Below are 22,500 nucleotides of genomic sequence, written 5' to 3'. Positions count from 1 at the left end.
AATGGTTGAAGTGGATGATACTGACCGTTGCCGATGTGACGCCAGTATACATGTGGCAGGCATTCAGTCGTTGGCAGAAAAGTAATGACACAGTTTCTGTGCAAGGAGAGAGAGAGAGAGAGAGAGAGAGATCCTTTGGGATTGGCCTGTGGGTAGTCGTGGCCCCTCAACAGAATACGTAATCCGAGGTTCTGTGAGGCGAGTAGCACTCCCTAACTTCAAGAGCCCCAGGAATCAGATGCATCATTGCGAATTCCCCTTTTCATTGAAACTTTACATGAGTTTTCCTGAAGGACAAACTCCTGGCTAATGGTCCTTATCTTCTTCATGGGACATGCAATTGTCTTTCTAGTAAATCATAGACACGATTGTCAGAAAGAATCAAACTTGAAGGTACCGAGTCACTTGGGAAGGTGATGATATCACTGTATGTAGTTGACATCCAGGCAGGATAACATTTTTCCCTAAATGTTAGAACTGCGAGTACTTGTTGCTCCTAGCTATGTTGATAATGATAATTCATGTATTAAAAATTAAGTAACTAAAGATAATAATGAACAAGGAAAAAATGCGTCGAAATCGAGTTTTCTATACAGCGTTATATGCTGTATTAAACTCTCGATGTGCTGCAGTAAGAAACTCAGTCACACGACTGGCAGGGTTCAGTTGCTCCCCACTTGTGGTCAAGTGAAGATGTGTCTCGGCTGGCACCTCTAGTGACGCAACCTTCATGGCTAACTTTAACCTAAATTAAAATAAAAACTATTGAGGCTGAGGGCCGCATTTTGGTATGCTTGAAGATTGGAGGGTGGATGACCAATATACTAGTTTGGAGCTCTCTAGTCTCAGCAGATTTTAAGATCTGAGGGCGGACAAAAAAAAAAAAAATGCAGACGGACAGACAAAGTCATCTCACTATTTTTCATTTAAATTAAGCTGAACCTATAGTAAAATCACATCACCCGTGCATTTAATGTATAGGCCAGTCCCTTACGACCCTCCTGATTGGCTGCATAGGCAGGATGTATGTTCTACCTCTCCTGAGGGATACTTTAGAAAGACGTATCCCTCAGAATTGGACTCGGCGGTGCTAGACCTTATAAAAAAAATACTTAGGCTAGAGGGCTGGAACTTGGTATGTGTAATGATAGGAGGATGGATGATCAACTTTCCAATTTGCAGTCTTCTGGCCTCAGGAGTTTGTAAGATCTGAGGGCGGACGGAAAAAGCGCGGACGGACAAACAAAAAAGGCATCTCACCAGTTTTCTTTGACAGTAAACGATAAATGAATAAATGTATGAGTATATATAAGACTAAAAAAACAGTTATGACACTGAAATGACACGATCATGAATTCCAGCGTGGCGTCGTCGACTCCCTCACCGAGGGCGATCGGAATCGGAAGTTAGCTCTCCAGCTTTTCACGCACCTGGCCGCCCCTCGCGGGGTTGTGCGGAATTAACCTGACGTATCCGCGCGTAGGCACGGGAGCGTTCTTGCGGAAAATGAGTCGTGGCACCGGCTTTTAAAGCCACAAACTCCGACGAGAGAGAGAGAGAGAGAGAGAGAGAGAGAGAGAGAGAGAGAGAGAGACGACTTAGTCGAGAAGGAGGAGATTTAATGGAAACAGATAGATTGGTTCGCGGAATAGAGAGATAGATAGGAGAGAGACAGCAATAGATAGAAACGTAGAGATAGAGGGAACATAGGGAAAGAAAGGGAATATTTAGTAAGGGAAATTGAATATAGATTAAATAGGGCTCGACATAGAGGGAAATTGCGGAGAGAGAGAGAGAAGGAGGGAAGAGGAGAAGAAGGAGAGAGAGAGATGAGAGAGAGAGAAGACTTGGTCGAGAAGGAGAGATTGAATGGAAACAGGTAGATAGGCTCGTGGAGTAGAGATAGACAGAGAGAGAGAGAGTTGAGGGGAGGAGAGAGTGAAGTAACAGCAATAGATAGAAGCGTAGTGATAGAGGGAACATGGGAGAAATGGATATTTACGGGAATCTGATAGATAAATAGGGATCGTAGAGGGAAATTGATAGAGAGAGAGAGAGAGAGAGAGAGAGAGAGAGAGAGAGAGAAGACTTGGTCGAGAAGGAGAGATTGAATGGAAACAGGTAGATAGGCTCGTGGAATAGAGATAGACAGTGAGAGAGTGAATAGACTGCAATAGGTAGATGCGTAGAGATAGAGGAAACATGGGAGAAAGGGATATTAACGGGAAATTAATAAAGAGAGAGAGAGAGAGGAGAGAGAGAGAGAGCATGTGGGAGGTAGTTAGGTATTGAGAGATCAAATCCAGTGACGCCCAAGGCAGACTACGAAATCAGGACTGACAGACTGACAGCAACAGACCCCGAATATACGGATTTGTATCATTGCCGTATGAAGAGATGATGTATCATTCATCGTAAATAAACTTAATAACGATGATAAATAAAACGTAGTGTCAAACTGTGTAAAGAAATCATTGACAAAAAAATAATACCGATTTTCTGATAATTACAAATAACATTTAAAATATCCAAAACCTTTCTTAGGGATCTTGGTATAAATAAAGATTTCTTTTGTTCACTGCTGATGTGAACTATCTGCCGCAACAACTGAATTTTTATAATAAACTCAACTTGAGTTTCCAAAGAGCATTTTTAACTGGTCCGTCCGCTGGTATAGTGTATTAGTGCCGTGGCATGTCACTGAGATGTCGCGGGTTCGTGTCTCTCCCAGGTCGAAGAAATATCACTGATATTGTTTCATGATCAGTTACTGCTGCAGTGCGGGGTCTGTGGTGGGAGGTTGGAACCAACATTCTCTGGAGGCCAGAACCTCAAGTCAATGGCCCTTGTATGCTTGTTCTATGTGGATAGGTTTCATCTACTGAAATAATAATAATAATAATAATCTAATAATAATAATAATAATAATAATAATAATAATAATAATATTTTATTAAAAATAATGGCAGAATTTACAGTTACAGAATTGATTTTATACACAATTCTTTCAATTCTTCTTATGACTTGTGTTTCTTGCACACTTGTATTTCTAAGCAGCTGTCTGATGTTCATCAAGCTGTAGGTCATCAACGGAATTTCGGGCTGGTGTTATGAAAGGCGGCGGGGGACCAGGGACCGGTTGAGGGTCTCGTAGGTCGGGAACAGGAAGTAATCTTCAGGGGTCAATCATGGTATTTCTTGCGTTTCTTTCTCTTCCGGTTTCTACTAAAGGTCGTCTGTCTACATGTTTCAGCCACCTCGTTTGGCCATCGTGGAGACGGGATCGCTGAGTGCAAAGAACTGCTTCGGTTGTTTGTTGTTTTTGATTAAGCTGACCTTGTGTCAGCATGGGCTCTTGCTCATCTGCTTCGGTAGAATTTGCGCTAATTATTACAGTCAAGTGGCTTGAGGATTCTGGTACCCCATTTTTCATTGGGCACCGCTTGTGGCGTCACATGCGATGTCATCAAGGGGACGGCTTCTGATTGGCTGTCTCCTTCGTGGGCGGAGCCTCATTCTTGTCGGTGATGGTGGAGAGTTTCTTGATGGGCGTGCTGCTAGGTCGTCCTCAAGGTTCTCGTAGAAAAATGCCGCGAATAGACGAATTTTCCGCGAATAGTGGGTAGATATGGTCCAAAGAGAAATTCGCGAATACGCTGTCTTCAGGACTTAATTTGGTTGTAAATTTTCTGTTTTCATGGAAACAACTACTGCTTATGTACATTTTTATTCTAACCATTCTAACAATAAAGTTTACTATTGCTACTTCACGGATTTTACGTCATTCTGAAGTCCGTAGCCCCATATATTTGGGTAATGAATTTATAAAATTAAGGGAAATAAGCTCTTCTTTAAATTAGCCATATTTTTTAAACTAATCAGACTTCAAAGAAAGCTAAGTGAGAGACTGTACTTCGATCACCCTCAAGGTCAATAGGGACGTCCTCAGGATGAGAGCTATCGCTTCTGTCATCCTCAGGATCCCTCTGGTGCAATGATAATAATAGTAAAACTGACTTTGATGTTATTCTTGTTTTCTTAAGTATAAAGATATGAAAATATTTGCATTAGCTTTTTATACCTGTAACCTGTAATTTTTAGCATTTCCTGCTCTGTTATTTTTTGTAAGCGGATGTTTCAAACAACTCTGAAACTGCATAACTTAGATTAGGTCAATTCATCTCAGCGTCGGTTTTTCTCAAGAAACGCTTCAATTGTGGCGGTGTCGCGGGCCTCATTGAGAACCATAACTGCTTCTGCTCCATCTCTATAAACCCGAGAGTTAACCATGTGGTCCATTCTCTGGGCTCTGAGCCTCATTATGGGGTGGACCCCCTCATTGTTTGCACATAAATATTTTCTCAAATGCATTACCAGTTCTTGATCTAATATGTCTGTCTGCCCCAAAAAGTCAAATTCCTCCGGTTTAGTATATAAATATAGTATAGAAGCATCGAAAATCATATTGATTTTACTTTAGCGGATTGTAATTAAAGTGTGACCAATTATATTTGTTCATTGCGCTTGTTTTTTTTGTTTTTGTTTTTTTGCCATGCCCTTGAATGAGGTTTGGTTAGGTTAGGTTAATTCAAAGAGATGATTTGGTGGGAATTTGGGTGTTGGAAATAATGAGATTATATTCAAGAAGATTCTGTGGTTAGTTTTCAAGATTTGGCGTCCCGCTTTTTTCAAGGAAGGTCCCAGTACTCGGTTACATTTCGGGAATATGCGGCCGGGTAAATTGAAGCAAGTCATTGATACGTTTGCAATGTCCCATTGTTCGCTAAGGATTGCAATATTAAAAATCCAACTGACACGTGGGTTTTCTCATTAGTCACCCATATTGAGAACCTTCACGTAAGATATCGATCACTTGGCTCAAATGATAAAAGGTTATGCCGTAGAAAGCAAACAATACGATATTCGGAGGCCATTGCTCCCCTAAAGAGCCTCCTCATTCGTCCTCACTTCAGCGCACATGAATGTGGCGGTTGTGTCGGGGAAAAGTCAAGTGGGAGCTCCGGATCTATGCCACAGAAAGAAGAATGGCAGAGAGAGCAGATGAGATATGGAAAGTGCTCCGTAAAGCCACTTGCACTTCTTCTGAGGTGGCCCTTTTGGCCCCATCCACGTACGCTCGGGTGACGGGAAGACAGGGATGTGTTGTTTGCTACTCGAGGCCAAGGCCTCGCTCTAGACGCAGGAGTGGAGATAGTCGGGAAGCGAGTATTTCTTGATCGAGCGAAATCTGCCACCACCTGTAGATACCAGATACAGAGATGAAAAAAAAAAAAAAAAAAAAAAAAAAAAAGCCTTTTAACGTCGGGAATTACGGAACCTCGTCTCGGCAATTTATCAGAAATCGATTTCGCCACCGAGTTCAAAGTTGACACGTGCCGCCTCCCTTTTCTCGATGGTGGAATAAAGGTGAGACTATCCTCGCACTTCTGTTCTTCCGAGCTGACGAATATGGGGAAGCCTTTGAATGCCAAATGAGAATGCAGCGAAGCCTATAATCTCCGCTCATGTCGGCCGAGCTTGTTCACAGTGCTGTAGATGGAGTCAAGTCAGTGTGGAATTACATCGTATGTGTTAGCTGCCTGTCTTTTTTATAACAATCATCCAGAATGTGCAGTAAGGTCGTATGTCAATAGGGAACTGAAGGAATCCAACCCTACAGATGAAGATGTAGGCTGAAAGTGGAAAAAAGCAATATAATATGGCTAATCCTTAAAGACACGAGAAAAGGGGTTGAAAAGGCTTCTTTGGAGAAAGAGTTATTCCCAGTTATTCTTTTTCCTTTCCATAAGACGCTCATAACTAGACGGACGGCTTCTGATGACACATTGCCCTCTTCTCTAAGAATAGGGACTTGAAACTGCTTAGCAGCCCTGTTTTGATAACTTAAAAAAAAAAAAAAAAAAAAAAAAAAAAAATTGTTGGCAAACAGTGGCGGATTTGGGATAAAGGGACGGAGGGGGGGGGGGGGGGCCACATAGTCACATCCCCAAGCTCCATGGCCTTGAATAATAGAACATTGTTTTCTTTCAATGAATCATTATTATTAGCAAAACTTTACTTAGTTAATGATTATTTCAACAACAGCAAAAATGCAACAACAGAGACAACAACAAATAATACTGTGTATATATGTGTGTGTGTGCATACATGAATAGATATTGATATGTACCGTATGTGTGTACGTTTTATATATATATATTTCTATAATATAATATATATAATATATATACATATTGTGTGTGTATGTGTGTGTGTTTGTAAATGGAACTATTCTAATGTGAGCCCCCAGTGAAAGATTTCAAGACCCGCCACTGCCACTGACCAAGAAATGTTTAGATGATCAAGTACTGAGCCAATTTATCACTCCTATAGTTTGAAATTATCCTTTGTGACGGAAGAAAACCTGCTAGAAAATAATCAACAATTGCCACTAAAGAAAAAATACTGAAACTGCCTTTTCAGGCAAAACAGATAATGAGGACAAACTGAGATCATTTTTTTTGTGTGGAAATCTTGGCATATTGATAAAATTATATCTAAAATATATTGACTTATCGTTTCTTTTTCTCAGACGATGAGACCGCTATGAGCAACATAAAGTTCGAGGACTTTAACTATATTTGTAGTATACTGCACCAGGATTCACACGCAAGTAAAGGGTCATATTTTATCTTCATATTTTAAAGAACGTGATTGTTATTTTCATAGTCTTCAAGAATGATTGTCTTAGGTAAATCAAATTATATATATATATATATATATATTTATATATATATATATATATATACATATATATATATATATATATTATATATATATATATATATATGTATATATATATATATATATATATGTGTGATGTGTGTGTGTTTGTTTGTGTGTGTGTCCATACACGAATGTATGTAATTACACATTGCTACTAATTTGTGCAGTCCTCTTCCTAGCCAATGTTCATAGTAACTGAGCTATATAGGAACGCATTCCAAACGAAATGAATTGAGCGATATAGTGACGAGCGGCGAATTCCGACATTCCCTCAGTAGATGAACTCTTGTGTTCCTTTCCCCTCGCTTTGTCGAGCACTCCCCTCGCTCCCCTCATCAGGTATCTGTGTTGCCGAGACAAGTTCCACTCGCTCCCCGCCCTTGTTCCAGCTCCGCATTTGAAAAGCGACAGACAATCCAGACGAAAAGGAAATTAACTTCACATGTATTTTTCCGGTACCTTTCAGGGACTTACAATGCCCTTGGCTGCCTTTACCTGTAACACGGCACAGCCTCTACCCCTTGCTACCCCTTCCTACCACCGTTTTAGTCTTCGAACATTAACAATTCACTCCATCACCCCTGATCTCGTTACACTGACTTCTTAAGCATCTTTATAACTATAGACCCATAGCTACTTCTATAGACTTCAACTATATCCCATTGCTACTCGTATAGTCTTCAACTATAACCCATGCTACTTCTATAGACTTCAACTATAACTCATTACTACTTCTATAGACTTCAACTATAACCCATTGCTACTTCTATAGACTTCAACTATATCCCATTGCTACTTCTATAGACTTCAACTATATCCCATCGCTACTTCTATAGACTTACACTATAACTCATATCTACTTCTATAGACTTAAACTATAACCCATAGCTACTTCTATAGACTTCAACTATAACCCATTGCTACTTCTATAGACTTTAACTATATCCCATTGCTACTTCTATAGACTTCAACTATATCCCATTGCTACTTCTATAGACTTCAACTATAACCCATTGCTACTTCTATAGACTTCAGGGTCTATTTCTGCTATCATTAAGATTCATTATTCTCTGGTGATTGGCTTCCATCCCCCCCACCCCCTCCTTTTACACGAACATGGGACGGGGATGAGAAGTTTAACTGTCTTTCTCCCCAATGGACGAAAAACCTTCCAAGCGTTTGCAATCGTTTTATTTTTGTCCTTTGGTCCTTGATGCCACTCCCACCGCGCCACCAACTTAGCCGCGAGAATATTTGCACCCTTACCTAAACCCGTACCTAAACCTCTGATTAAACATCTCAACATCTGGTAATCCATACTTCTTGGGGGTATCAGAACCATATGCTGGGGGTATGGGAGTTGATCTCGGGATATTTCTATATATTTGATTTTAATGTGTCATTGTGTACACGGGTACATTTTGTGAATGAATAACTATATAAAGCTATAAATGTTGTTGATTTTCTTGAATGTTCTATTCCTAGCTATTCATAACTAAATTATGTAATAAACTGAGTAAATTAGGACTTGAGTGGACTTAAGCCAAGGGGGTATGGAACCCTTTTGGGCAATTCATGGGGGATCTGGAGTCATCAGAAGGTTAACAACCTCTGGATTAAACCCTTCAACATAGAAGCGTTCTCTCCATGTCCATCCTTTTTTTTAAACAGTCACAAAATCTCATCGAAACGCACACGCAAAAATAGATTTGATGATCTGGTCATTGACGAGCGACTTTTAGGATGGGCCACTTTCCTCTCAAGCCGAGAGAGGAGAGACAAAAGACGGTGTGTTTTAGTACGCAGTTTACCTCGGATGTCAGAATCCTTTCCCCGGTGATTAATTGTGTAACCGGATCGGCGTCTGCCTGGGAGTCGAGCGAAAAGATCCTGTTGGGAGAGTGAAGGACCCCCTTCATGAAGTATTCCCAGGAACGGGGTGATTAATGGCGCAGTTGTAACAGGAGACATGCTTTGAGAAGACGGAAAATACATGCAGACACACGTTCGCACATCCGTGCATACCTACGCATGCACGTATGTGTGAGATGAGCCGTTGGAATAGAAATACAAGCATACGCTTCTAATTTTGAGGCGACTGAAATATGGGCGTGATCGGTATGGTCTTGGCCTGCCACTTCGGTGGCCGCGCGAGTTCGATTCTCGGGCATTCCACTGAGGGGTCAGAGATGTGTATTTCTGGTGATAGAAGTTCACTCTCGACGTGGTTCAGAAGTCACGTAAAGCCATTGGGCCCGTTGCTGAATAACAACAGGTTCCATGCAACGTAAAAACACCATACAAACAAGCAAACGACTGAAATATGAAAAGTGTAGTGAATTGAAGGAAAGATAAGAAAATATATACATATTTGCACAAGTGAATACATACAGACATTATGATCTAAGAATAGAAATACATACATATTCCTGCGAAACATTTTTTTTTTTACATAATCTTACAGAAACTTATTCTTATAGCAGATATTGTTGGTAAATATGAATTATAATCGATATCAAAACAGCTGTAATAAGACAGTTAAACTAACTGAATATTGTGCATATACACACATGCGCGAGGCGGCACGCATACATACATTTATACGTACATATAAAGAGCGAGAGAGAGAGAGAGAGACAGAGATTGAAAATCTAGAGGAATCTCATGGTGCGCGCACACTATGCCGTCCACAGAAACGAAGGTTTTGTCTTCTTCCAAAAATCGACCTTCGTTTGAGAAGTTATCAGTGACCACAGAACAAAGCTGTTTGGCAATTCTTTTCTAAGATGTCTACAACCTTTCATACATACATATATATATGTGTGTGTGCGTGTGTGGGGGGGGCGGGGCTGTATGGGGCATAAAATACGACAACGATTTTGGTACATACAAACCTTCATACCAGAGAATCACATCGAGGATCGTAATCAACAAAGTGAGTGTTCAAATTCGAAAACACGTCGGCAATAATTCCCATAGTAGGTACACGTATTTAGTCACCTCTTTCTACACCATTGTATATATATATATATATATATATATATATATACTATATATATATATATATATAGTATATATGTATATATATATATATATATATATATATATATATATATATATATTTATACATACATATATACATACATACATAAATACATATGAAAGGTTGTAGACATCTTAGAGAAGAATTGCCAAACAATTTTGTTCTGTGGTCACTGATAACTTCTTAAACGACGGTCGATTTTTTGGAAGAAGACAAAACCTTCGTTTCTGTGGAAGGGCATAGTGTGCGCGCACCATGAGATTCCTCTAGATTTTCAATCTCTCTGTCTCTCTTTCTCTCGCTCTTTTGTATATACTATATAGATATATATATATATATATATATATATATATATATATATATATATATATAATATATATATATATACAGAACACCCTAACTAAACACTTAAGAATGAGGTAGTGAAACAATGACAGATGATGGGAATATTACAATCATCGTTGGCCCTTTTGTATTCCAAAATCTTGATGTATAAAATGACTGACGGCCTCTTTTGGTATGGATCACTGAAACTGCCTCTAACCACAAGACTCGATCGTGGTTCTCGTACAATTTCTGTAGGGCTCAACCTGTCAAAAATTGGTGGCTGTAGCTAACTCCGAATGATTTGCATCGAACCTAAAATCACAAGATTCGAATTCAGTGCCGCGGAAGGTTTACCATTCGTTCCTCAAGCCTTGAAGATAAGACAAGTTTAGTAGTTAATGATAATGAAATGCAAAACCTACTATCAGTAAATAAAGCCGAAAACTATTGCAAAACAGTGCCCCCCCTACAAATTTTTACCTGCCCAACCGTCCTTTCTCTATGTTCTCGTATCACTCCTTCTACAGGTATTAAACAGCCATAAAGGATTAGCAATTTGACACACTCATTTTTACACCACATCAAACCGTCACTCTCTTGGCCGAGTATTTGAGCGCACTCTTCACTTCCGTTATAAAATCATTTATTAACTCTCAGTACCTATACTCTGTATCAGACATCATCAGGATACTCCACATTCTCTCTCTCTCCCCTTTATATATATATATATATATATATATATATATATATATATATATATATATATATATATATATATCTATATCTATATAGAATATATATATATATATATATATATATATATATATATATATATATATATATATATATATATATATATATATATATATATATATATATATATACTATATAATATAGATATATATATATATATATCTATATATATAGATATCTATATATATACATATATATATAGTATATACTATATATAGATATCTATATATATAGATATATATCTATATATATATCATCTATATATATATATATATATATATATATATATATATATATATATATATAGGACTGAGATAATTCCTGTTAAAACAGGTCTGACCACTGGGACCTCTTGGTAAAAATACGGCTTTTCAGTAACTCTTCTCATTCATCACTTGCCTGAAGAGAGACAGCTGTTCCCTGAAATGTAGCATTAACTTTCTTTATATATATATATTATATATATTATATATATATATATTATATATATATATATATATCTACAAAGGTTAGTCGAAGGGACAGGCATCGTGCCCATAAAAATGTTTACTATCCAATTTTACACTAAAGTCGATCGCATAAATACATTAAAAACACTACATAAATACATAAAAATTTGTCATTAGTGCAACGTACGCATGGGAAAGAATTTGTTAAAATATATTAACTTCAACTGGGTTATCGTTGGCAATAAAACCTCCTTAGCATTCAATATAATTTACTTCCATTATTAGGGGACAACATTCGGGAAAAACTAAAATCATGAAGTTGATTGCGCTCATTTATGTTCAGTGTACTTCGAGTGAAGTGACTGGAGATTTTGATCTACCCAGAATTATTATTATTTTGGTAGAAGACCGTGTTTTAGGCAAATGCTGTTAAAAAGAATGACAGAGTTAAGCGAGTTGATTATATTTATTGTTTTTTTCTATTTTCCTTACAATTCGCTTCTTAGGCTCAGCGTTGTTTCTGAGTAACTGGCCAATATTCATATTGGGAATGTTCAAAAAATTATTAATGCCGAATCTTTTATTTTTATTAGAACAGGATCTCAGGTCCAGGTCAAGTAGGGGTCGTCGTCATTGCCGGTATTACTCCGTAGGCGTAGTTCAATTCCGGGGCGGGGTCGTCTTTGGTTTAGACCTGGCATTGATGCTATTGTTGAGAAAGTTTTTCCGAATCCTTTGTTGATTTTCGTTTTATGTAAATGTTTGATAATTTGAGAGCATAGTAGTAAGAATTGCGTAAGTAATCAACCGCTATTTTCATGGATTTTACTTGGATGATATTTTCCCACAATTTTTTGCTGACCGCTAATGGTCTACGTAAGTCTGTGATGTGCTGTCGCTTTAATCTACAAGAGCAGTCAACCATCTACTCCCACTCTACCTCAGTGTAATTTCTCTACATCTCTCAGCCAATCTCAAATCACAGTGTCCTCCCTCGTCCCCAGTTCCGAAAGGATTTCTCCAGAGAAACCGCAAAATCCACTTGGGCGAAATTCCTCTCTTGGCGGAATTTCTACTTGTTTGTCTTTCCTGTACGCTCTCGTATTCCACAGATCTCTTTGGTGGTAATAGAATTAAGGCCATAGGGTTTAGATAAATCTAGTTTCCTAACTGATTCGCAGCAGTCGCCCAGGTGTCGTGGTATTCAAAGTTGTTGCGCTTGCCTGAGGAAAGAATTGAGGCTTTCCGCTTTGGTGTTCGTGGAAGAAGAAGAACAAGAAGAACAAGAAGGAGAGAGAGAGAGAGAGAGAGAGAGAGAGAGAGAGAGAGAGAGAGAGGAGATTTACTTCAAGTGTGAGGGGCATGGCTTGAAGCGAGATATTGTTGGAGGGAAGATGGACTGCAAGATGAAAATGCCAGTGGGATGAGGTAATATTCGGACTCAATAATCTTGATTATTATTTTATCCAAGATGTTGCAATTTCCATATGACCTCTTTAGCCACTTTGGAATTGACTCATTTTTCATGTTCCTGTTCAGCCTCTGTGGAGTCTTTAATTGACCTTTTCAGCCTTTTTGAGAAATGTACTAATTTTGCATTGACCTCGTTGATCTCTGTGGAAAGTGAGAGTTGGGTCGCATTTCAAGTTCTTTATGGATAGCAGAAGACTGTTGAAAAGAATTAAAACCTTCATCTCTCTACGAGATTCCTGGAGGATCACAATATAGGACAGATGCCCTGCCAGCCGTCAGTGGTTCAAATAGCAAAAGGACCTTACCGACAGAAAACACTGGAACTGTTGGAAAAATATTTTGCTGAAAAGTAAGTGCCGAAGAGCATGTCCTTTTCACCAAAAGGGTAGACTATAGATCCCCAGGAAAGAAGAGTTGGGCACGCTTGAGTTGAAGAGAATAATATTGGAAAGGTATCAGAATATATATTAATGAATAAAAAACACATATACATACTATATGTATATAATATATATATATATATATATATATTATATATATATATATGTGTGTGTGTGGTGTGTGTGTGTTGTGTGTGTGTGTGCGTGTGTGTGTGTGTGTGTACTATATATAATTCTATATATATATATATATATATATATATATATATATATATATATATATATAAAGAGAAAATCTACTTAGGAAAGAAAACCGATGGAGACCTACAAGGCCTTTTGACTTCCTGTCCTTTACTTAGCAGGCTGAAAAAATATCAAAAGTTTACAAAAAGAGCTCATATGAATGGCAGATGGGGATTACAAAGAAAAAAATATGTACAATTGAAGAATTAGTAGACCTAAAAGAGGGTTAAGAGGTTTTACAAAAGATTAAGCCCAACAGCTCAGAAGCAGGGACAAGACAATTAAAAGATTATACAAAGAAGGTAATTGACTACCAAAAAAATATTATAAAAGTACAACTCAATAACTCTCCATTTGGTAAACAATAACAATTTTTGCAAGGTGAACATTAAAAAAAATATTAAACATTCGATTACATAGAAAATGTATATAAGGTAACTAATTTGTAATTAAGTCAATGATTTTATCTTTTAGGTCAGTCTTGAACATTTATTACTATAGGGGTCCAAATAATATATTCCAGGGCTAACGTTGAAATTACAACTGGAAGTAAGCTGCATAATAGTAGATTCTAAAAGCTTTCCTGAAAAGAAATCCTTCGATCTAAGAATCACTGAACTTTAACTCTAATTTATCCTGTGAGATTTTCACTTAATGATTGAGTATAGCATTGTTTGCCCAGTTTTGACAGAATACTTATGCTTTTTAATTCGTACTTTTAAGTCATTGCTAGATTGGCCGATATGAAAAGAGGTGCAGTCCAAACATGGAATTTTATAAATTATGTTGCTGTTTTCCTTCGGCCATTTTTTATCAACATAAAGTAAAATGCCATGTTTGGACTTCCCCTCTTTTTGTATTGGCCAGCCTAGCAAGGATTTAGAAGTACGAATTAAGCAACAAGTATTCTGTCAAAACTGGGCAAACAATCAATGATATATTCATTCAATTAAGTGAAAACTCTCGCTGGATATCGAGATGGTCAATTTATGCCTTTTACTCTAAGAAAATTTCTATATAAATAGAGTTATTTCTAGTGGATGAACAGAAGCAGAAGTAGTTGTGGAAGGCGAGGCAAGGAATGACTGATGTATGTGTCTTCTTTGTTAGAGAGTTGAGGAGAGGGATAATGAAATCAAAGCAGCCGTCCTCTCCCAGTCCCCTTGACACCAACCCAATGGAAACACTTGATAGTACTCTGTTAATGGAGGGAATTGATAGAGAACACGTGGACAGTAGGACTAACAGAAAGGGCGAAGTCACGATGTTTTCACAACAAAGCGGCTGGGATTGAAAAAAATTTGTTCAGTCTCCTTTGTGAAACCTTTCCCTCCCAATTCACTTTGTGTTGACTGTTGATCGAATCCACTGTGTTGTGTATTGAGGTTTTCAGATAGAGTCCCCCGCCCCCTTGCTTCTCTCTCTCTCTCTCTCTTCTCTCTCTCTCTCCTCTCTCTCTCTCTCTCTCAAACTATCTGAATGATCAGAATGATTGGGAACTGAAACCTTTTTTTCTTATGCTGTAGACTTAAGACTGAAATTTGCTTACTTCAATCTTGAACATTTATTGATACAGGGGTCCAAATAATACATTCCCGCACTAACATCGAAATTACAACTGGAAGTAAGCTGCATAATACTAGATTCTAAAAACTGTCCTTTCGTTTGGTCGTGTATAGCTCTTCTCTGGTGTTTTCTTTTCCATTTACTTTTTAGGTCATTATTCGTTTCAGGTTTTTGATGTCTTCCTTTGCGATGTTAATTTCATTTTCAATTTCTTTCGTGTGATTTTATACGTGACTCACCTTACTTTTTATTGCTTCTTTTTTGACCGGTTTGATTGTAAATTTCATTGGTTCTCTCTCTCTCTCTCTCTCTCTCTCTCTCTCTCTCTCTCTCTCTCTCTCTCTCTCTCTAAACTATTTTGAATGATCAAAATGATTGGGAACTGAAATCTGGGTTCTTATGCTGTAGACTTGAAGACTGAAATTTGCGTATTTCAAATGACCCTTCGGAACTTTTGGAAGAGACAGGTTGAAGGTTGGCTTTATTGAAATGCCAGTTGAGTTCAGTTCCGTTTGGGAGCCGAGTTCTAGCGTTGTGGATATTTCAAGACTGGAATTGTTCTCAGCAGATGAAAATCGCTTTGAACGGAAGAAGTATTATCATTATTATTATTAGTCCATCTTTAATTTGGGACCATTAGCATTATCATATTTATTGGTGTATTCATTTGTTGATCTGTTCGTGAAAGAAATATCCAGTTCACAAAGTTTATATGAAAAGAAAAATTTTGGTCACCTACTGTGAAAAGACATTATTTTGATGAAAATGTGCGTGAGGGCCGATATAGACACCAACCAGATCTGCGGAAGCCAAACACATTCATTTTTCTTGTTCTTAATATTATGCAAGCTGTATTTTGGTGAATTAAAAAAATTTCTTTGATAAGCATTATTCCCTGTAGGGCTGGTAGTGCCATCAGTAGACCTCATGCGGTTCACTGTAGGCATTACTTAAGGTTCTTTGCTGCGTGCCTTCGGCCCCTAGCTGCAACCCCTTACGTCCCTTTTACTGTACCTCCTTTCATATTCTCTTTCTTCCATCTTACTTTCCACCATCTTTTAACAATTGATTCATAGTGCAACTGCGAAGTTTTCCTTCTGTTATACCTTTCAAAGCTTTTACTGTCAATTTCCGTTTCAGCGCTGAATGACCTCATAGGTTCCAGTGCTTGGCCTTTGCCCTGAATTCTATATTCAGTTCAGTTCGATAAGCATTTTTAACTGTCAATGTAATTTTCAGTGAATATCGTTTAGAAAATTAGTGCCCTTATGATAATCATTTAGACATTTTCTGTCATTTTTCCAATAACGATATAGTAATGGTCTTACTTTTGTTCAGAAACGGTAGGAATTAAAAAAAATTAAATTTGTGTTCTTAGCGGCGGTCTGTCACTGGTCCCCGTGTGAGGACCAACTACATTCGTCCCCATGCGTTTATTTCTCTATCAGTTTGCTGGCCCCGTCGGCCTCTTCTTATGAAAGTCGAAGTAATCATTATAATTGAGTTTCCATGCCCCAATGCGCATTTATTTTCATTCATATTCTTTGTTTCAGTTTTATAGATGAAATTCCCACGTAGCTGGGTAGCGCCGTCAGTGCATCTGACGCACGGTACACTGTAGGCATTACCTAAGATTCTTTGCAGCGTCCCTTCTTCCCCTAACTCCAGCTCCTTTCACTTCTTTTACTGTTCCTCCATTCATATTCTTTTTCTTCCATCTTCCTTTCCAACCCCTCCTAACAGTTGATTCGAAATGCAACTGCGAGGTTTTCCTCCTGTTACTCCTTCAAACCATTTAATCTAAATTTTCTTTTAGCGCTGAATGACCTCGTAAGTCCCAGCACTTGCCCTGCAGCCTAAATTGTATATTATTATGTTCTATTCTATTCTGTTGATGAAGTCAAATAATCTAGGTTTCATTTATTACTTATAAGTATAATTATTCGCGGTCGAAGGTTCATATAGAAAATTATAATTATATTTTTGTGGTTCTTATAAATTAGCGATGTCAGTTCTCGTTCTTGTAATTAAATGAAATTTATGGCTTTAATTAACAATTGAATGCATGAGTCGTTAGGCCTACATTGAGATGGATATTACTTAAGTATTCATTTCTCCCGTACTTATAAATATGTAGAGTACTCTAAATCTCGTTATCTTGTAAGTATGTATAAACATTCACATAATCATAAGTGATTGTAATTATTCCTGGTCATTTAATTCAGATCTGAACAAGTCGCCCACTATTATAGCTGGAGGATGCTCCTTAAATATATATATATATATATATATATATATATATATATTATATATATATAATATATATATATATATATATATATATATATTTAAGGAGCATCCTCCAGCCTATAAATAGGTGTTGTGACACCAGTTTTAGTAGCTATAATCAATCAATCAATCATTTGATCAATCCCAAACAGACGGAAAGCCGATGAAGGTCGCCCTGTACCACCCGGAGGAAGCTGCCCTCGACCTGATGTGCCCCGGATGCCACGTGGTGGTGTGGCCCGGGGGCGAGGTGCCCGCGTCGAGGGTGTTCAAGATTAGGGTGGAGACCATCTCGCCGGCGGCGTTCTTCATCATGTCCGCCCTGGCCAGCCTGGGTATCCTGATGGCTCTCGCTTTCCTCATCTTCAACCTCACCTATCGGAGGCTCAAGTAAGGTGTTTCGTTCGTTCTCTAATGAGTGTTCTTTGGTTTGGTCTTGTTTAGCTCTTCTCTGGTTTTTTCTTTTCCATTTACTTTTTTAGGTCATTATTCGTTTCAGGTTTTTATTGTCTTCCTTTGTGTTTCATTGGTTTTCTTCTGAGTGCTCCTTCGTTTGGTCGTGTATAGCTCCTCTCTGGCTATTCCGTCTTCCCTTTATAAAATTTTTAGGTCATTATTCGTTTCAGATTTTTATGGTCTACCATTGTGTTTCGTTGGTTCTCTTCTGAGTGTTCTTTTGGTTTGGTTTTGTGTAGCTCTTCTCTGGTTTTTCCTTCTTCCCTTTACTTTTTAGGTCATTATTCGTTTCAGGTTTTTATTGTCCTCCTTCGGGATATTGATTTCATTTTCAATTTTTTTCGTATGTTTTACTCCAAAGTTTTTGTCCTTCGTTCAATTTCATACGTGACTCACCTTCCTTTTTATTGCCTCTGTTTTGCCCGTTTTAATTGTAGATTTCATTGCTCTCTCTCTCTCTCTCTCTCTCTCTCTCTTCTCTCTCTCTCTCTCTCTCTCTCTCTCTTTTGTCTCGTCGGATTCGCTATTTATTACTTTTTTGAGTCTTTTCATTACCCTTGTTCGTTTGTGTTTTATCAATTTTACTATTATTTGTGTTTAATGTTTATTTTTGTTTTATGTTCCTAGGTGCTTATGAAGTGGTTGTTATGTTGATTTAGTATTTTAACCAAAGATGTTTCTAGGTACAATACGTATGAAGTGGTTGTTAAGTTTATTATTTAGTATTTTAACAGTTTTTTAGTATTTTAACCAAAGATGTGTCTAGGTACAATATGTACAAAGTGGTTGTTAAGTTTATTTAGTATTTCAACGTTTATTTAGTACTTTAACCAAAGATGTTTCTAGGCACAATATGTACAAAGCGGTTGTTGGACATAACGATCTTCTTCGCCAGATACATCAAGCTATCGAGTCCGAGGCTGAACAACACGACGGTCGTCGGATGCATTCTGGTGTACACGGCCGTCATCCTTTTGGGTTTCGACCACGCCACTCTGCCCTCGCCGCATTATTTCCCCGTCATATGCACAGTGAGTGGATGGATGGGCCGGGAAGCTAAGTCCCTAGATGTGTACTATAGTAGATTCACGTCAACCGTGCATTTGACGTTTAGGCCAGTCCCTTACGACGCTCTTGATTGGCTGTTGATAAGCCGATCACGGGGCTGGAAACTCTGTCTCTCTCTCGAGAGTTCACATGGGTAGGATCAATGTTCCACTTCTGAGGGGTACATCTTTCAGGAGAGATGGAACATAGACCCTACCCATGTGAACTCTCGAGAGAGAGACTGAGAGCTTCCAGCCCTGTGATTGGCTTATCAACAGCCAATCAGGAGCGTCGTAAGGTACAGGCCTAGACGTCAAATGCACGGTTGATGTGAATTTACTATAGTATTGCAAAAGCCCTGTTTTTTTTTTTTTTTTTTTTTTTTTTTTTTGCCCCTAGGTTAGGTTAGGTCACTCATTCAGTTCAGTTCCCTGAAATATGCGATGAGTAATTTGGGTGTAGGAAACATAATGAGATTATTTTCAGGAAGATTCTACAATGGTTAGTTTTTAAGATATGGCGTCCCCTTTTTTCCAAGGAAGATCCCAATACTCGGTTACAATTCAGGAATATGTGGGCCGCGAACGGAAGCTCACTGAGAGAGAGAGAGAGAGAGAGAGAGAGAGAGAGAGAGAGAGAGAGGGGTGTATTAGGAAGATGGAGATAACGGATAGAGAGAGAAAGAGAGAAAAAGGGGTCGGAGTATTAGGAAGACGGAGAGAGAGAGAGAGAGAGAGAGAGAGAAGGGGCGGGTTATTAGAAAGATAGAGAGAGAGTAAGGGGCGGGGTATTAGGAAGACGGAGAGAGAGATATAGAGTAAAGTGGCGGGGTATTAGGAAGACGGAGATAATGAATAGAGAGGGAGAAAGAGAGAAAAAGGGGTCGGGGTATTAGAGAGAGAGAGAGAGAGAGAGAGAGAGAGAGAGAAGGGTCGGAGTTAGTGTGCATGAACAGATAAACTTTTTCTCTCATTTCTTGTTCTTTTTCGAGAGCAGTTTCCGCGCGATACAAACTAACTCTTTGTGCATGTATTTATTAGAGTATATGTATTGTAATGCATAATATGCGACGTTGAGGCATTTGTAAACTTCATCTTGATTGGAGAGGGATCAAAGGAAATACGATGAAATTGAAATTAGTTCACTAAAATGCAATCTGAGTTCAATTATTTGTCGGACACAGTGATAAAGTGTTGTTACACCAAACGCAATTCCAGAAATAGGTACTAACGAAATTGGCAGTGAGTCTCAGTCATACTTTATGGATTTTCTGTGATGCCTACATGTTTCATTTGAGTTAATTGCATTGATGTAAGGGATTGCAACGTTGGTTACCTAAAAGTACGGAATGTAATGAACTAATTTAATGACCAGTTATCTAGCATCATTTAGTCTTTTATCGCCACCTTTGCAATAGATAGCAAAGCTGATAACAAAATGGAAGGCGTGAAAGTGTCTCTTGTGTAAATGGCGTCTTCACACACATGCATAACTCAAATTCCGGAAAATCATAGAAATTGTAATATCGTCTCCACAGGGGAAAGGATGTGGCTGAATACTAAAATAGGTCAACGTAATAAGATAGGTTAGAAAACACCCCCTACCGCAACGCCTCAAGTATATTTGCGTTTAATAAAAACTTGACGGACATTCACAATTGCAACGGAATTGATATTATCCCTGCTATTAACCTTAGAGGGTAGCTGGTCCGCTGGTATAGCGGTTAGTGTCGTGGGATAGCCACTCAGATGTCGCGAGTTCGTATCTCCGCCAGGTCGATGAAAAATCACTGGCTCTGTATCATGATCAGTTACTACTGCAGTGTAGGATCTGTGGTGGTGGTTTGAAATCAACGTTCTTCGGAAGCTTGAATTTCGATTCAATGGCTCCTGTGTGCTCGATTCATGTGAATGGGTTTCATATTGTGAAATAATAATAATAATAATAATAAATAATTGGAACCCGGCGGGGTTGGAAGGGACGTACGTTATCATCCGGTGCCAAATGAAAGATAACTAACATTTTCGAGGGGGAAAAACCCAGGCCAGTTGCAGTTACACCATATGTAATTGAGCGGAAGGAGCTTCATTATTTAAACACGCCAAAGCTCTCTGATGCGCGGAGTCTAAAAGCAGAGCTGGAAGCAGAGTTGCCGTCAATTTTTCATGTTTGAGGAGTGATTGAGAGTTACAGGAAATTATTTTCATATTTAATACTATTACAGTGGGATGACCCAGGTGACAGTCTACACCTAGTACGTACATTTAGGCAAATATATGTGTGTATATAATATATATATAATTATAATATATATATATATATATATATATATATATATATATATATATATATATATATATATCATACGCGCTCGCGCGCACACACACAGCCACTAAGGATTTTGAATGATTACTATATGTGCTTTTGTAGTTAATATTTTTCCAAATATATCAATTTTTTGTAAGAAGTAGGGTAATTAGCTTAGTTACCTTGCCATTGATATATTTTCTCCACCATTTTATTATAGTAGCTATAAATATATTTCTTTTTCAGGTTATTATAGAAATAATTGTAAAACACTTTTTCCGTACCTTGAAAGTAGTTAACAATAATAATTTTGAATTAAGGAACCTCCGTAACGAGGCTATAATATTGACAATTAAAAGCCACAGTAGTGTTAAAATATATTATTGTACAATGCTAGAAATTACTATACTCTTTTTCTTCCATCTGTCCATCCGCCTGTGTTGGTCGCGCATGGTAACACTGCGTCCTGGACCTTAAATAGTTACGCTATGTGTAAGTTTTAGGTAAATAAAAGGATATCTTGGTGTATATTTGCAACTGAAAAGTGTTTTAATAATTTACTGTATGCGAATTACACCGATAATATTCGAAATAGAATATTATTTAAAGCCCGGGACGCCGTGTTACCATGCGCAAACACCACAGACAGATGGACAGATGGAAAAAAACAGAGTATCGGAAAGACTTTTGGATACTGCTTCGTATCCCTCTTCAGTCCTACCAATACGGAACAGTATCCGAAAGTCTCTCCTAGTCATTTTTAGCATTGTACAATAATATATTTTAACACTACTGTGGCTTTTAATTGTCAATAATAACTTTGATATACCGTCGAGGAAGTAATTATATAACAATTTTTTTTCTGTTTTCGTGTTTTGTAGGCTCGAGCCTACTTGCTGTCTGCCGGGTTCTCTCTGGCCTTCGGGTCGATGTTCACCAAGACCTATCGAGTCCACCAGATTTTCACCAGGTCCAACAGCGCCGGAGTCATCCGTAATAAAGTGAGTATTGGAACTGACCACTGGGCCCTGGATATATTTGAATTCACCTCTCAGTACTGAATTTGTCTGCAAATGTAGGGATTAACCTGTGAATGTTGTATTGATTATAAGTATTGAAACTAACCTGCGAGTCGGGTTGACTTGTGAGTATAGGATTTGACCTGACATCATCGGAATTGACCTTTGAATATGAGTATTGATGCACTTGTGAGTATTGAATTGACCTGCGATAATTGGAATTGACTTGCGTGTGCTGAGAGTTGACCTGTTATTATTGGAATTGACTCGTGAGCATTAAAGTTGACCTGTGATTATTGGAATTGACTTGTGAGTACTGAATTGACCTGTGATTATTGGAATTGACTTGTGAATATTGAATT

General features: G+C 38.1%; 1 protein-coding gene across 1 annotated transcript in view; it reads left to right on the top strand.

The window, feature by feature from the left end:
• The window catches only part of LOC135196983 (uncharacterized), a 568,012-nt gene that overhangs the window by 461,162 nt on the left and 84,350 nt on the right, over window positions 1-22,500 (top strand). The window contains exons 13-15 of the mRNA XM_064223859.1: window positions 17,462-17,699; window positions 18,661-18,796; window positions 22,001-22,120. Of these exons, the coding sequence (XP_064079929.1) occupies window positions 17,462-17,699; window positions 18,661-18,796; window positions 22,001-22,120 (494 nt within the window). The remainder of the gene's footprint in view (window positions 1-17,461; window positions 17,700-18,660; window positions 18,797-22,000; window positions 22,121-22,500) is intronic.

This window comes from Macrobrachium nipponense, chromosome 18 (genome assembly GCF_015104395.2).
Source record: "Macrobrachium nipponense isolate FS-2020 chromosome 18, ASM1510439v2, whole genome shotgun sequence".
NCBI classification, from domain to species: domain Eukaryota; kingdom Metazoa; phylum Arthropoda; class Malacostraca; order Decapoda; family Palaemonidae; genus Macrobrachium; species Macrobrachium nipponense.
This window is presented reverse-complemented; position numbering and strand designations above follow the sequence as displayed.